The 17,817-nt window shown below is 42.2% G+C and overlaps 1 protein-coding gene and 1 long non-coding RNA gene across 4 annotated transcripts in view; one reads left to right on the top strand and one right to left on the bottom strand.

Moving 5' to 3' along the window:
- Nucleotides 1-17,817, bottom strand: part of AFG2A (AFG2 AAA ATPase homolog A) — a 144,581-nt gene that overhangs the window by 117,754 nt on the left and 9,010 nt on the right. For all 3 annotated transcript variants that reach the window (XR_014538427.1, XM_083571155.1, XM_083571156.1), the window contains exons 8-11: nucleotides 16,053-16,176; nucleotides 15,408-15,663; nucleotides 3,869-4,023; nucleotides 1,930-2,139 (exon numbers count right to left, since the gene is read on the bottom strand). Coding sequence is in view for 2 of the 3 variants with exons in the window: in XM_083571155.1 (XP_083427281.1) it covers nucleotides 1,930-2,139; nucleotides 3,869-4,023; nucleotides 15,408-15,663; nucleotides 16,053-16,176 (745 nt within the window). In the remaining variant the exon portion in view is untranslated. The remainder of the gene's footprint in view (nucleotides 1-1,929; nucleotides 2,140-3,868; nucleotides 4,024-15,407; nucleotides 15,664-16,052; nucleotides 16,177-17,817) is intronic.
- LOC310742617 overlaps nucleotides 1,234-17,817 on the top strand; it is a 114,390-nt gene continuing 97,806 nt past the window's right edge. The window contains exon 1 of the long non-coding RNA XR_014538615.1: nucleotides 1,234-1,341. This is a non-coding gene — a long non-coding RNA (uncharacterized lncRNA). The remainder of the gene's footprint in view (nucleotides 1,342-17,817) is intronic.

The following is a 17,817-nucleotide window of genomic DNA, read 5'->3' on the forward strand; positions in this document are numbered from 1 at the left end:
ATCAGGAAAAAAAGAGAAGCTAACACTGAAAGGATCTTATTTAAAACAGAAAATAAGGCACCAAGAACATTTTCTACCAAAAAACCTTCCACCGCAATTGGACACATTTACTAAATACAAATAATACGCTGGAGTCGCTGACTCTCTTCTGCCTGCATAAATGTTGTTCTTGCTCTTTTGAGGCACTACAAGTTTTGCCAGCTAGTTTCTAAAGTATTCTTAAAATCCAGAGAGTGCTAGATCATTTGGCACTCCTGTACGTTTAGAACATCAGAAAGGCCTAATTATTTAACACTTCTCTTTTATGGATTGATAGCCCGAGGTCAAGCAACACATTACACACAGTTTTCATATCTTGTAACTTGTTTTTAAACAAAAGCAGTTTGGCAGTAGGTGTTCTTGTATGGAGAAATAGCAAAGGAGTGTTTTAACCTTCTTCCTGTGTACTGTTTTTCCACTCCAACTCCCTGCCTCCCAACCGACTGCCAAGGTTTCCGATTATGTTTACACCCCATATGCACCTGGAATCCTATCACAGGAGGAAAAACGGGGAATTCCAGCAGGAAAATAGTAGAGACAGGAAAGGGTTAAGGGCCCTCCCCACTTCTCTGCACAAAAACACTTGCTTTTGTTTATAAAAACTGGCAATTAAGGGGTTGTTACTCAGATTTGCATGTAGCCTAGTATAACCTATGAGTGGAAATTATTAATCCCATCTAAGAACACAAGAGCTCTGCTGGTTCAGACAGAAGCCATAGCTAGTCTAGCATCTTGTCCTCACAGTGGACAACCAGAAGTCTACATGAAGTCATGAGCACAACAGAACTCTGAACCACTCCTGTTCCCCAGCAACTGGAGGGTAGCCATTGATAGCCTCAACCTCCATGAATCTGTATAACCCCCCTTTAAAGCCACCCACCCATGTGGGCTGCCATCTCTACATCTTCTTTGTAGCCAATTCTACAGTCTATGTACTGTGTAAAATAGTTAAAGGCAAAGGGACCCCTGACCGTTAGGTCCAGTCGTGGCCGACTCTGGGGTTGCAGTGCTCATCTCGCTTTATTGGCCGAGGGAGCCAGCGTACAGCTTCCAGGTCATATGGCCAGCATGACTAAGCCGCTTCTGGCGAACCAGAGCAGCACACGGAAACGCCATTTACCTTCCCGCCAGAGCGGTACCTATTTATCTACTCGCACTTCATGCTTTTGAACTACTAGGTTGGCAGGAGCAGGGACCGAGCAACAGGAGCTCACCCCGTCGTGGGGATTCGAACCGCCGACCTTCTGATCGGCTAGTCCTAGGCTCTGTGGTTTAACCCACAGCACCACCCGCGTCCCTTTTGTGTAAAATAGTTAAAGAGGGACAAAGTCAAGTTTCTGCAATTAGAGGCAACATTTTAGCTTACTGCTAATTTTAATTATTAGTTGAATGTTTTAAATAGCTGTTTTAAACAGCTTTTACTGATAGCTTCACTGCTTCTGTGAGGTGCCTTGAGGTTTTTTCCTTCACAATCAAATGGTATATAAATTTTGTGAAATAAAATAAATTAATAAACAATTGAAGGCTGTTCACACACTGAGTTGTTGTATTCAACTATGTTCTCATCAGAGTAGACCCACAAAACTTAACGGACCTAAATTAGTCATGCCCATTCATTTCAATGGCTCTACTCTGAATAGAAGGAACACTGGATACAAGTATTGCTTCAAAGTGCATCAGTTAAACAGGAAGGTTCAAGTGACTTGCTTTATTTTTGTCCAAAGTAGGACAAAGGAGGGATGCCATGTGTTTCCAATGCAGAAACAGCTCCCCCATTTCACTTCAGACACAGGCCAACACAAAGTTACCAAGAAGCGCAGGTGTATCAGCATTTCATGTTCCACACGTATCCCTATAATGTCCTGCCTTAAAACTAGAAATGCCATTTACCTTCACTGCCAAGAAATTCAGCCCACTTTCATGGGCCAATGCCTTTGCAATCATGGTTTTTGAGCATCCCGGAGGTCCATAGAGTAGTACTCCCTTTGGTGGCTGAATCCCCATTCGAATGAAAGACTCGGGATGCTTCAGTGGCCATTCCACTGCTTGTTTCAATTTCAGTTTGACATCTTCTAGCCCTCCAATGTCTGACCAGGATACCTGTAAAACAAACAACCCAGTCATGAATCACCAGGAGATTTTTTTGTAGAGTAGAAGAATAGAAGTATTCCACTCACACACACAAAAATTGTAGCTGTTATAAATACACACAATGATTTTAAATCACATTCTATCAGTGCTGCACTAAAAGGCTTCCACTGCATTTACAGAAATGATGGGGAAATAGGGTTTGATGCCTTAAAGCTGCTCAAAACTCAAAACTATTTTTGCACTGAGCGGAAAGCAGACATAACTGAGAGAAAGAAGGGAGGTGGGTAACTGGTTATTAACAGAGTTCAGGAAGGACATGGTTGATCTGAATAACACGAGGTGAACTTTCAAAATAACTAGATTCAGGTAGGTAGCCATGTTGGTCTGATGCAGTCAAAATAAATTTAAAAATTGTGCAGTAGCACCTTAGAGACCAACTAAGTTTGTTCTGGGTATAAGCTATTGTGTGCATGCACAATTCTTCAGAAGTGTGCATGCACACGAAAGCTTATACCCAGAACAAACTTAGTTGGTCTCTAAGGTGCTACTGGACAATTTTTTAATTTATTTTAAAATAACTGTACTCATTAGTCATCTCAGTAACTAACAGCCCACCCCTTGGCCTTCCCCACCCTCTCCCCCATACCTTCTTCTAAGTCAAACCAGAAGAGGAAAGCAAAAGAATCAGGTGTTTACTATACAGTGGACACTCGGGTGGTGAATTTGAACCGTGTGGGAGGCACGTTTGCAACCTGCAGCGTTTGTAACCTGCAGCGCCGCGCATGCGCACGCATGGGTTGCGATTTGGCGCTTCTGTGCATGTGTGACCGCTGAAACCCGGAAGTAACCCGTCCCAGTACCCAAACCTAAAAAAATGCAACCTGAAGCATCTGTAACCCAAGGTATGACTGTACACTACTGAGGCTCGTGAATTAGCAAGGTCTAGTTCGAAAGCACGTCAAAGTGCAAGTAGATAAATAGGTACCGCTCCGGCAGGAAGATAAACGGCGTTTCCGAGCACTCCTCTCGTTTGCCAGAAGCGGCTTAGTCATGCTGGCCACATGACCTGGAAGATGTACGCCGGCTCCCTCGGCCAATAAAGCGAGATGAGCACCGCAACCCCAGAGTCGGTCACGACTGGACCTAATGATCAGGGGTCCCTTTACCTTTAGTGTCAGCACACTCAGGCAGCTGCTGCAGGCCCAGCAGGGTCTACCGCTAGTGCCTGCCTTTAGAAACAAAACAAACAAACAAATGTCCCGAGGGTTCCAATCAGCACCAGAAATGTGAATCTGGGAGTCACTGCCATTTTTAGTTTCCCACAATATTCCACTTACCAGAGCACTGCTGCCATCGCTATGTCAGCCTGTCATGGAAAACGAATATCGGTGTCTGTGAGAAGCCCCATTGAACCTGGAGCCAACCCCAAAATTAACAACCACCCAGGGCAGAAGATTCCTGAGTTAAAATGGCTTTGCAGAAGCAGCAATAAATCTCTGCCCTTCGTCAGTAGATCAGGGCGGTTCACAACGCAAAATTGCAATATTAAAAACCACAAAACACATAATAAACTCAAGAACAACAACAAACTAATAACACACCCCTCCCACAACACATATAAAGGGCATTGGATGTCTCCCTTGAGCTACAATTGTCATCAGGCGGTGACTGCTATCAAGTATGTGGCTTTCCTATGTTTGAATAATTATTTCAGAATATTGTACTGGGCAAAACTTACTTTTGGCACATCAACTGCCACTTCCCTCATGGCACTGGGCCTGACGTCGTTCATTGCCTGCAGGAAGTCGCTGCGAGTAATTATCACTGATCCAGACACATCCTCATCCAAGAGGTTTGCTTTCTCCCCAAGTACTCTCCGTAAAGCATACAAGCCTGCACAAGGCACAGAATACGAAAACACGGCATCAGATTATCGCTCCCCACAAATATATGGCGTGCCACGTATGACATAAAATAGATACACCCAGGGATAAGGAGAATTCATTTGAATCCTCATTTGAAGTAATCAAGCAGGGAAAGAATATGACAAGTTTACTATATCTCAATAATGTAAGATTACATTCATATAAAATAATTGTTCCTCTGTGGGACGAAAATATTAAGGCGGGAACAGATGAATACTGGCAGAATTTCTTAAATATCATGTAAGCTAGGCCCTGTAACACACACACACACGCACACACAGCCTCACATCAGCCTTTGCTCACAAGCTTACATAGTAAAGGGAGAGCGAGAATATATGAGGGCCAACCTGAGCTCTAATATAATGTTGTCTGTCCCATATGAAAAAAAGATCAAACTCATTTGCTTTTCCTCAGTGGCAGCTGGTAATATTTTGACTTGGTAGGGCGGCAAATTTAAACCCTGCTGTTTTCATCGTAATAGGATTTGCATGGCATTTATTTAGAAAATTGTGCCTTTACCTAGCTGCATAGTGCCACTGTCACCTCTTTTTAAAAAACAACAACAGAAACTTCAATTATTCATTGTACATCTATGGGTGATGGAAGAATTTCCATGTAAGATGGCCCAAGTATGATTCTCAGAAAAGATTAGCTCCATACCTCTTAGGGAGCCACACCACATAACATTAAGTGTTTGAATTCATGTGTTGATTACACCTACACAGGCATTGTGGGGGGACGGGACTAAACAAACACAAACCTATAAAATGTGGGGAACACTTGCTTCAAGTTGAATGTGATTTTCCTGCCCTCGAAAATCAATAGAACTTTTTTATTATCCAAAACATTTACTGCTCTAAATTAAAAGAACAAAGTTCACCAAGCAACAGACAAAAAAATGATTGCTTCATTTGAAGTAGGGCATATCAGAACATATTTGCAGTGCATGCTTTGGTCCTGAAAATGTGAAATAATAATCTCTGCTCACATGCAGAGTCTATCAAACTAGCAAGTAATCATAATCAAGTCTCTTATGTCTGGAAGGGGCTGGAGGGAAGAATAGAAGCCAAACAGACATCATTAAATGTCGCTTTCAATATGGAGCGTTCAACAATATGCCGTATGAATTGCTAACGGCAAAATACACCAATGCCCTTTAGCATCTAGTGTTTTCATGCATTTTCTTCATATAAAGCAATATATTATCTTCAAATCAAATATACTGTAATGTGGTATAGAAGGAATGATTGCTGTTCCCAGGTTCAAGCACACCAACACTTCCAATTAAAAGAATAAACCAGTTATATCACTGAGAAAGTTAGCCCGTGCATATCAAAGATTTTTGCTAGAGATAATGTCCAACATTGTAAGAGAATTCAAAAGTTAATCTGTTTGTTTAAAGAATCAAAATATTTACTTGTGGTTTGATTCACTGATCAAAAATAATGACCTCTTTCGGTCTTCATCAAGTATACCCTCCTTATTTCCAACCCAAAGCCTTTCAATAAAATATCATATGCAGAAAAGCAGCATTTAACAACTTGTCCCATTTCCCATTACATGACGTATCTTTAAAAGGGAGTTCTTGTTTTTTATCTGTAGCTACTCCATTAAAAATATCCAGGAAAAACACAGTTCCTACTAAGCACCGTCACTGCAAGGGTCAAGCAAGAGCACTGCCTTCCCCTGTTGTCATAGTTTTACAAATCAGCAATAAAGAATTGCAATCTTAAAACAGAAAGAAAGATAAGCAACGTCAGAACTGTCCAAAATAAAGCTTGAATCCATTAAGCCTTCTAATGATTAAGATATGGGTGTGTGCACGCCGTGCTACAGGTCAGCCTTTAATTGAAAGAATATTTTACAATAAAGGAATAATGAAAGACAGATTGAAAGCAAGACCTCAGTTCTTCCTGTTTCCTCTTGTTAGCATCATTTGTTCCTGCCCTCCCCACTGATCCTTGACCTTTAAAAATTGGTTGCATTATGGCCAGGAAAGGATAAAGTCAGTACCTTGCCAGGAAGATAAATATATAACCCTTTCTTTAAAGGCACGTTAAAAAAGAAAAAAAGACATCCAGATTAGGGCTTCTAATTTGTAAGATTGCACAAGCCCTGAGTAATGAACTCAAAATGCACATTTTGTTTAAACTGCAGCCCAGAAAATAGTGAACATCTGGCCAACACAAACGAGGTTTTTCAGATAGGGTTTGCTGAAGCACGTTTTGGATCAGATGCATCCTTTACCTTCTATTGTAAGTTGGCTTTGAGCACATGCTTATGTATCAGATGGCACCTATTTCCAGTGGCTTAGTGAACAATCATGTTCTCTTACCACCAACTAATTATTTGACCTCCCTTGCAACTCTTATTCAAAACAAGTAATCATTCTGAAACAAGAGACTACCTAAACAAAACAAAAATCTACAGTATTTGCTTTAAGGTTTTTTATGTGGTTCATGTAACCTTTGTAAAAGCAAATCACTGCCAGTTGCTGCATTTACCCACATCCTATTCTTCTACTTGTGTGACCTGCAACAAAATGTTGCAGTGTGAAATATTCTTCTTGTCCTCCATGACACTCCATTCCACAGTCAACATTCCATAGCTACGAAACACTCTCAGCTCCCACTGGTTGTTTGGGGGTTTCTCTGCCCCCTTTCATACTTATATATATATATATATCCTATTTCTGCAAACTAACAAGTTATTGATACTTCCTTCTTGTGCATGGGCGGAGCCATTTTGCTTACATAAGAAACACTCCCAGCCTAAATATCAGAAATAGAGACCCCCGTCAGAATTGTCACCCCGACTAACTCTTGGGAATACACTTATCTGGACAAACATTCCCCTGATCTCCTGTTTTAATTAACTGTTATGTTGTTTTGATAAGATTATTTTTTGTAGATTATTTACCGTATTTTTCGTCCCATAGGACGCTCCGTCCCATAGGACGCACCTACTTTTTGGGAGGGAAATAAAGGAAATTTTTTCCCCCTTTATTTCCCCCCCCCAAAACCAGGTCGGGGAACAGTGGGATGGCAGCGCTGCGCCTCCCGGTTGTCCCCAGAGCTTGTGGGGCTGGCCGATGTCTGCCCGGCGCGAGGGGCGCTCTGCTTCAGGGCGCCCCACACGCCGGGGGGGCAGGCTGCGGACACCTGCGCGAAGCAGGGGGCGTCCTCCGAAGGGCGCCCCGTGCTCCGCGCTGCAGGCTGCCGCCCGCAAGCCTTGCACGCCCGGGGGGAGTTCCTCCCGGTGCGCAAGGCTTGCCGACACCTGAGCGAAGCACGGGGCATCCTCTGAAGGGCGCCCCGTGCTCCGCGCTGCAGGCTGCCGCCCGCAAGCCATGCGCGCCCGGGGGGATCTCCCCCCGGGCGCGCAAGGCTTGCGGAAACCTACGCGAAGCACGGGGAGTCCTCCGAAGGACGCCCCGTGCTCCGCGCTGCAGGCTGCCGCTGGCAAGCCTTGCGCACCCGGGGGGAGTTCCCCCCGGTGCGCAAGGCTTGCCGACACATGCGCGAAGCACGGGGCGTCCTCCGAAGGGCGCCCCGTGCTCCGCGCTGCAGGCTGCCGCCCGCAAGCCATGCACACCCAGGGGAACTCCCCCCGGGCATGCAAGGCTTGCAGCTAGCTTCCTGGAGCCTGGAGAGCGAGAGATGTCGGCGCACCGACGCCTCTCGCTCTCCAGGCTTCAGCGAAAGCCTGCATTCGCCCCATAGGACGCACACACATTTCCCCTTCATTTTTGGAGGGGGAAAAGTGCATCCTATAGGGCGAAAAATACGGTAGTTGTGGGTGGATGCTTATTTTTTATGTTTTGATGAAATTGTTTATTGCATATTTTAATTATGTGTGACTATATTCTTTATCATCTGTTTTTTACTTATAAATCACTGACAGGACACTTTGACAAGTAAGGAGCCTATTAATTAATTACCGTATTGGCCCAAATGTAAGCCGCACCTGAATATAAGTCACTCCCTTAAAACTCCGCAGGCACTCACAGCCGTTCCGATTTACTATGTCTGTTTCAGCAGCGAGATTGTAAAAGCTGGTTTTTGTAAGGTTGTGAGTACCAAGACCCGAACACAACTGCAAGAACCACATCACGGCATTCACCACCTACAGAATAAGAAAAGGAAAGTCTACTTTGTCAGACAGATATTCCTTCCTGGATTGGAACATGCATGGGCCACCAAGTGAGAAGCACAAGATTCAGGAATTTGGAAATGAGGAATGTCTCCTGAATATTAACATAAATAAAAGAAAACAATTTTCAGGCACCTAACCTTTTATCAACATCAGATGAACCTTCGAAATTACAAATCTGTAATTCAGATTTAACAGAAGACAGAAAACTCTGCAGGATTTTCTACCCTGGCCATATATTCTGCTCTAACATTCTATTAATTCAAATATTTGGATTCAAAATGGCATGCAACATGTCAGATGGCTGTTGAGGTTGCTCGAGAGTAACCAGGCAGGACTCCAAACCTGTGTTTTACAGGTTTTTATTTTGGTGCAAACTATTTACGGTGAAGAGCCCCAAAGCTCATGTCTAGCTCAATAGCTAGCAGAATCTGGGAGTGGTCTTTTTTTGGACCTCCCCCAACATAAGAGTTTCGTTACCCCCAACCTTCTCCTTCCCTCTTTGTTCCTTAGGCTACACGCAGGATGGGCGATGGGAAGGGTGTGTTTCCCTCCTGTCCACCTTGCCCAGGAGCGGTGTTAAGGCTCTCACTAGCATCCGCTGGTCCTTGCACCTCTTCCCCACTAGAGGTGGGGCTTTCCTCCTCCCCGTAAGAGGAACTGCTTTGCAAGATTTTCGGAGGCTCCCTGTAACACAACTCCCCTTCTATTCCTCGCTTCCGAGCCAATGGCAATTCCCTGACACAACAACAGCATTTTAAACCACACAAACAAGGGAAGGGTTGTCAAATTTATTCTCCCTAAACAATATGAAATTATTATTATTATGAAGAAATTAAATTTGCATATCTGAAGATCTCAGGGCAGTTCACAGCAAAAAAGAGAGAATGCAAAATGCATAATACGAGAGCCAGTGTGGTGTAGTGGTTAAGAGCGGTAATCTTGTAATCTGGGGAACCGGGTTCGAGTCTCCGCTCCTCCACCTGCAGCTGCTGGGTGACCTTGGGCTAGTCACACTTCTTTGAAGTCTCTCAGCCCCACTCACCTCACAGAGTGTTTGTTGTGGGGGAGGAAGGGAAAGGAGAATGTTAGCCGCTTTGAGACTCCTGAAGGGGAGTGAAAGGCGGGATATCAAATCCAAACTCTTCTTCTTCTTCTTATACGTAAAACCAAAACAAAAGCAAAACAATAACCCCCCTCCCAAAAACACATTTAGAATGTCAATTAGCCCAACACCTGGTCGAAGAGAAACATTTTCACCTGGCACCTAAAGATATGTATCAAAGCAGCCAGGCAAGGCTCCCTGGGGAGTGCATTCCACAAATGGGGAGCCACTGCAGAAAAGGCCATGGTGCCATCCTCCAGACCTCTCGTGGCGGCGGCACACAAAATTAGAGTTGTTCCTAGAGAACTGTGTATATAAAAATGAATTTGGAAATGTTGGCTATATTGACTTGTTCTAGGAATGTCAGAATTACAAACCCACTGGATGAGAAAATGCCATGCGCCACCCCCTGGGTTCCAGGTTCATTTCCTACTTTCTCAATGAAGGCACTTCAGGTAACGGGGATTAGAGCTATAAGCAAATATGACCCTATAATGGAGCAGAGCATAGGAAGATGAATGTTAGGCAGCGTGGTTCATTTTATGTATGATCTCTTTAAAGACATGAAACCTAAGTATTCCTTGTCTATATGCCAAGTTTATTAAGTAAAAGCCTGTTGAGAATGTGCGCATTACTCAGACATTTTAAACACGGGGAAGGGATGTGTGTAATGTTACGAATTAGCTGTGAAAGCAATACAAGATTTATCCTGTTCATACAAGTATAACCCTCAGGTCCTTTGCAACCTATACACTGCAAGTTCACTTGGCTAAACTGCTACATGGAGGCACATGTAATTTACAGTCCTTCATGAACAACCTAGAATTTGCTGAAACATGCCTGTTGGCCTAAACAGATGTTATGGCAAGGCATAGAAGGGGAAAGCAGATTGATTTCAATTCCAAGAGTTTTATTACACAGGAATTCTTTTCCACAACGATGACTGTACACACTTGCTTTATTTGCCAAGGCAGAGTGTCAGGAGAATTATTATTCTCAAGTCTAAAACTATTCACAGCTGGAAATAATTGCACTGAGAAGAACCAATTCATTAACAGAACACTAGTTCTAAAAGTTAACCTAAATAAAAAATAGATTTAGACTTAGAGAATATATAAAAGTGCAATTTTCTCATTCAGTGGGTTTGTAATTATGATGGAAAATATCCTTATAAAAGGCCAGCCACTCAACTTTTCCCCACGGGCCGATTTTGACAAACCTGTCAATCACCTGACATCATAACAACATCAGGTGACTGATAACTGTCAAAAGTCCCCTTCTGCAGCACTTCTGAAATGCCAGACAACCAGCTGGCCATCAGGAGTTTCAGAATAACTGTACAAAGCGCTTCTCACAGAAAGCTAACTGACAGGGACAGATATGAAGAGGTAAAAGAATTATCAGCCAAAATTCAAGCAAACATGACTAAAAATATATAATTAGATGTGTGTGAGTCTAATTAAATACAACATTCGAAAACATATGTGGAACAAATGAATGAAAAGGAAAGACGAGCAAGTATATTTAGCATCGCAGCCCAAGTCTGACTTCTCTTAGTTCCATCACAGTGTCCATTTAAGAAAGGGCTGGGGGGATTGTTTCTGGATGCAAGCAGAAGATCAGCATGTTCCATCTTGTTTTACACATGTTCCCTCAAGCATCAACATCCAGATGTAACTACTTCTACATAAAAGCAATTACTCCAAACCGATGTTCTTAAAAATAACCCACAAGCATATGTTACAGCTTTGGTCAACAAAAGCCATTATGCCTTGCATGTGGACACACAGGCAGTGCTGTATCAGGATGTTACCTCCGAGGAGAGAGAGAAAAGTCGATTGTTCACTTCATTTTCAAGATTTAACAGGTCCAGATTGTGAACAGAATACCAATAATTTGTAGAAGTCATTTCTATGCTTGTGGTTTTATTTGCAAGTTATGCAAGCACTCATGTTCCTTGCAGCCAGGATGAAGATTTATAAAACATAATGAAGGACAAAAAAAATTATCTTTTAAGCCCATCCCAATTAATTGCCTAGAAAAAACTTGACAGTTTCCAGCAATACTTACTTTCAGGGGTCTAAAACTTGTTTTGTGCTTGTTTACTTAGACGTTAAGACCTACAAAGCTCAATGGGACCGGCTACCCACTGAGGCTGCCTAGGATTTTAAACTTGGGTGGATCTACACTCATGGTTTTAAACATTAAGGGAGGGTCAAGGAATGGTTTTGATAACATATATGGACACATGACATCCTAGTTTTAACGTTCATGATACATCATTAAAATGTGACACCAGAGGGCGCTGCAGAGCAACCAGCAGCAGGGAGACAGCATTTTGATGTAGATAAAACAGGATAAAAAAACGCTTTAATTTACAAGCATGCCCTGTGGTGTTTCAGAACAACATATCTACTATCGTTCAATTAATGCTAAACAGGTCAGTGTAGATCCAGCCCTTGATTTCCGTTTTCTTTAGTTAGTAGTAGTAGTACCGTATTTTTCGCTCTATAGGACGCACCATAGGAGGGGGAGAACAGGGGGAAAAAATTATCCCCCTCTCTGCTCAGCGCCTCTTCAGCGAAGCAGCAGGAGAAACGGAACCCCTTCCATTTCTCCTCCCGCTTCACTGAAGGGGCGCTACGCAGCTCTCTCTCTCTGCTGAAGCCAGGAGAGTCTTGCTCTCCCGACTTCAGCGAAAGGAACCCGAAGCCTTTGGAGCGCAGCACAAGGTCCCGCTGCGCTCCAAAGGCGTCAGCGAAAGCAACGTGAAGCCTCCGGAGCACGGAGGGAGCGCTCCCTCTGTGCTTCGGAGGCTTCGCGTTGCTATCGCTGAAGCCAAGGAGCCTGCATTCGCTCCATAGGACGCACACACATTTCCCCTTAATTTTTGGAGGGGAAAAAGTGCGTCCTATAGAGCGAAAAATATAGTAGTTGTTGTTATTAAGGTAACATATATTGTTTAGCAGCAGTCCCACTGCCACTGATTTTGTCCCGCTCTCCAGCCCAAACCGATTTTTGAACTCTGGGGAGGTTAAAGGACACTTCAGCAGTTCTGTGCGGGGAACAAACATCCACAAATGTGCACACATGGAACATGTGGAGACACGGACTAGCATACAAAGGGAAGTCCCTGGAGAGGGCAGTCAACGGGAAAAACCAACCCGAACTTTGCAGATGTACCACAGAACAAAAGCAATTCTCAGCACGTCATTGTGATAGAGCATCTTCCATACCCAGCTGCAACCTCAGTGTTTAAATCACGCACAACTCCTTTCAGTATTTGAGTCTGTAACTTTTTAAGAAGTCTGCACAGTGTAGCCAACAATATCTTTTAAGATAAGCGCTAGCATTTTTCGAGCCAGCATTCCCATTCACTGTAAACAAGATGACCCTTCTCAGTTCCTGAAAAATAAATTTACATTCATAATCAATCCTGCCTGAAACTTACAGGCAGCCTTAGAAGGATAAATTTATAAGGAATTGCTATATTTGGAAGCCTATGTTGCTAGGCGCTTTAAAACATTCAACACTGTTTATTCCACTTACATCCTCATTGCCCAGCTAACATGCCATTTGTTATGCTGTTTTTGAAATACAGCGGAGGTCTCCCTTTGCAGCATTATAAACATTTAGAGAAATAAAACTCTCGTCAGCTTCTACCAGAATGGCCAGTGGTCAGGGATGAAGGGAGCTGTAGCCCAAGAACATCTAGAGGGCACCGTGTTGGGTACCGCTTCCTAAGAAGAGCAGAGACGTATTACCACAGAGTGGTAGCAACTGTTTAGACAGTAGAAATCAGACCATTCTGAAAATATTCCAACCCAGTAACTTTTCAGAACAAGTCAAAACAGGAAACAGTGGAAAGCTAGGAAACAATTAATTCCAAGAATATTTTCCCACAATGCATAGTACTGTAAGTTAATACTGTCTCCCCCCACCCCCATTAAAAAGTGTTGTGGAATACACATCATTTAAGAAGAAGAAGAAGACCCAAGCTTAAGAAAGGAAGCAGCATTCTTTTTAGGTAAGGGTATCATCTCAATCTTTTGGAATACTTGCCTTTCAACAAAAGATTGTACTCGAGGCGTTCAGAGCTCAGAGAAATGCTTTGGAGAAGACAATACTCTATTTATGGTGAGACATGCGTCCCGTAAAGGACCCAGAAAATTGAGTTTCCCAGAGGGCAATGGCATAAGGTAGAAGAGGTAGAGGAAAGTGAAATGTCTTCTTTGACAGTATGTTTCCTTGCAATGCACAAGTTATCATTCAGTAAAATATTTTTTTTGGGTATGGTTTACTGTAGTCTTGCCTTTTACGGGAATTCAAGAAAAAAAAAATCTGCACGAAATTAGAAAAAATGCAATTAAGTGAAAGTGAGCTATTCCTCTCTCAAAAGGCCAAGTAAGGGAGTATCAACAAAAATTATACCTGGATACAAAATCACTGCAGTGGTATATATAACAGCTCTTATCAATCTTATGGATACAAATGGTGAGAAGGATTTTGTATAGAGGGAAGCTCATTTTATTTAAAGGGAAAAAAGTTTGTTTGTTTTTAAACATTATAGTGAGATATATCATCGCCTAGTTATGCAGACAATGATGCTTTGCTCCATAAATTATGTTTTATAAAGCAAATCTGGACAAATCCATCCAATGACTAAACTGGTTTTTGAAGGAAGAACACCTTCTTGAAGAAAACATTCTACAACAAGCTCTATTAAGAAACTTTACCATCTGTAATTTTTTTTAAAATGGCAGGAGACTTCGTATTTCATAACAGAATACACTAATAGCCTAGGTTTACAAAACAGTGAAGCAAGCTATACATACATTATTTCAGGTTCTTTATTATTTTAGACTCTTAAATCTAAATATTCTGTTCATAGAGTTGTAAGCAATTTCTTTCAGCTAGTGGATGTGTTTAGATCGGTTGAAACCATTATTCCACCACTAGATGTCACCCTAGTATAACAATTGATGAAGAAAGCGCACAACAGAAGGGCTCACTTTTTAATACCAAAGCTTTGCAAATATGCCACTGAAATTATTGAAGTTATTGCCATTTGTAATAAAACACTGTTCACTTTACACAAAATAAGCAGTGGAATCTTATGCGCATTCAATCTGAAGTCAGTTCCACTGAGCTCAATGCGACTTACTCCTAATTTTCTGATTCAGTAATCTATAAGCTTACATACTCTTCAAATCAGCATAGTACTGCATTGTCCAAAATAAATATAGCCACACCTATTTTTTAATTTGTACCACAGTCTGCTTAATTAGAGGGTTTACCCTAGCAGTCTGTTGGACACAAAACACCATGTTCAGAAAAGTCACGTGAGTTAAATGTCCCCTAAACATAATTCAAATGTTAAGAAGGTTGTCAATTGTTGCTGTTTTTTTGATAGATGATTTGCTGTTTAGACAATCAGTTAAATTTAAATACATTTGCATGTCACAAAAACCAGACAACAAATGTCTTTTTTGCAATATTAAGGAAGTATGAGCAAACGCACAATTGAACAAAGTTTACATTCCTTAAAAGGAAAAGTCCTATTTAATGTATTGTATTCTTTCTGTGGGTTAAACCACAGAGCCTAGGACTTGCCGATCAGAAGGTCGGCAGTTTGAATCCCCATGACGGGGTGAGCTCCCGTTGCTCGGTCCCTGCTCCTGCCAACCTAGCAGTTCGAAAGCACGTCAAAGTGCAAGTAGATAAATAGGTACCGCTCCAGCGGGAAGGTAAACGGTGTTTCCATGCACTGCTCTGGTTTGCCAAAAGCGGCTTAGTCATGCTGGCCACATGACCCGGAAGCTGTACGCCGGCTCCCTCGGCCAATAAAGCGAGATGAGCACCGCAACCCCAGAGTCGGTCACGACTGAACCTAATGGTCAGGGGTACCTTTACCTTTACCTATTATTTCTCACTGACTATTACAGTACAGTAAACACAATCAAAATGACCTCCACAAACTGGATAATGAACAACTGTTCCTTCTTTTCAGCCTTGCTTATTAAAATTTGTCTTCACTGACAAGAACTACACACTCATTCAGCTAATTATTTGATACAAAAGTGTTTATAGCTCACCTGCTTCTTTGCACACGGCAGCTAGGTCTGCTCCTACATATCCATGGGTGCTGTCAGCCAACTGAACCAGCTCTGTTGCCGTCAGGGAATGAGGAACCTTGTTCAGAAGCTTATTGAAAATGTCCAGTCGGTCCTGAGCGTTGGGAACCCCAATTTCTATCTCCTTATCAAAGCGACCAGGTCTGCGCAGGGCTGAATCCAGAGCATGGGGGCGATTAGTGGCCCCAAGTACTAAGAGTTGCCCTTCATTGCCTTCCTGAATGACCAACACAAAACAGGTTCACTGTAATTCAGGAACAATGTGGTATCATCAAAAGCACTGTGCTTTGGGATAGGAGATTGAGGTTTCTATCTCCACTCAACCATGAGACTTAGCTTTCAGGCTAAGGCGAAATTCTATGCATGCTATCCTGGAACTATGCAGTGCTTTTCACACTATTTACAGAATACCATTACCTTATAATAATTACAGATGAGGACACATAAGATTTATGAGCCCAGTCCCAGTGAAAAGAGGCTTTATTTTTGTAATATGTAAATTTACCAATGCATCGCCAAAGAATTCCACAGGAAGGTAAGCTGTATGAACACAATCATTTTTTCATGCCCACCCCAGAGCCAGTAACTCCATCGTAGTTTACTTACTGATCCAATGCCATCCATCAGTGTCAATAAGGAGGCTACAATTCTTTTCTCAACTTCATTCTGTGCCCCTTCTCTCTTTGGGCAGAGTGCATCGATCTCATCAATAAATATAATGGATGGGCGGCTGAAAAGGAAATAATGGAAAGCAACATGTCTCTTGAAACAGGCACATTAGGAAGACACAGCCAGATAGATCTCATCCACTCTCTCCCTTTAAAGCACTGAAATGGTTATTGAAATTCTGCATCGGCTAGTTAGAACACCAAATCATGGCACACCTCTAGCCATAGGAAATGTTTCGTAACATTTCATAACCCCCCACAAATGGGGCAAAGAACTGAAGTGAAGTTTATCTCATGGCACAGCCCAAAATATCCTGAAGTATGAAGCGAAAACATGTATACCATTTCCCCCAAAAGGTGGCTTCTCCCAAAAGAAATATGGGAACTGCAGTTCATTTTGAGTCCTGAGTGTTGTTAGGAGAATCTCAATTTGCTTCCCAGAGCCACAACTGCCAGAGTGGTTTAACCATCAGTCCCTCTTCCCAGGGAATTCTGAGAATTGTAGCTCTTTGAGGAGAACTCTCAGCACTCTTAACCACCAACTCTCAGCTCCCACCTCCAAACAATCCAAGCTAAAATGCAACAGGTAAATAATTTGAGACAAGATTATTCAAATGTCAAAGGCTCAGACTTTTCTTATAACCTAATGATAAGACCAAATAATCAAAATACAGGGCAGAAATCTTACCTGATAATAGGCCAGAATTCTAGCAGAGAGTCAAACCACACATGGGACAAAACGATTTGAAGCAAAAGAACAAACAGCTAATAGAATTTAATTTAATTAAATAATATAAAGTATTTTTTACACTTTTGATTAAGCAGTCTATAATTTTTTCCAAACTAATAAATGCTTGTAAAATGCCAAGTTCTATCTATCAGCATATGTGTAATAAAAACAAGCCAATAAGTTCCAAATGAATTGGATGAAAAGTCTTTTGTTCAGCTTTGAAATTCTTAGCCTTTTTATCAGAAGGATCTATCAACAACTATTAGTCATGATGGCTGTACAGAGACAGTATATCTCTAAATTCCATTTTTATAGTACATTTGAGTGATCAATGCACTTCACGTATTCTTATAACAGCCCTGGAAGGTGAGTATTATCATCCTTAGACTGCAGGTGGTAGGACTGAAGCCAAGAAAGATTGGCTTGACTAAAGCTACCAATTAAGCTCCTAGCAAAATTCAAATGGGTAACTTCTTGGACTGTAGCTCAGTCTCCTAGCCACTGTGGTATACCAGCTCTCATAACCCACAATATTAAACACAGTTATGCAGAGACAATGCCCATTTTTTCCCATGGGATGACTTCCAAGTAGACACGTACAGGATCGTTGTGTAAACTTCATAAATAGAGATACCTGCAAATTCAATTCTGGTCTAAAAATAGTCTAAAGCGTAGCTTAACACCTGAACAAAGAGGCTTCCGGTATTTATTTATTTTTAAATCATTTTTTATTGAGTTTCCAATAAAAACAGCGGCTTCAGGTATTTTTAACTCATCTTGTACACAGGCTTATGCAACAATAGTGCGGAACGTCAGGCCCAGGGTGTGTGGCAAATGTGGCCCTCTGTGACACTCTATCTGGCCCCTGGGATATGGTCCTTCTTCTGGCTACACTTCCTCTCCTCTCTCCTTAGGCCATGCCCCTAATCAGCCTGACTTTGAACCCTCCCTGAGTGATTCTGCCTGGCTGGAA

Source organism: Podarcis filfolensis (genome assembly GCF_964270895.1).
Source record: "Podarcis filfolensis genome assembly, chromosome: 9".
Lineage (NCBI taxonomy): Eukaryota > Metazoa > Chordata > Lepidosauria > Squamata > Lacertidae > Podarcis > Podarcis filfolensis.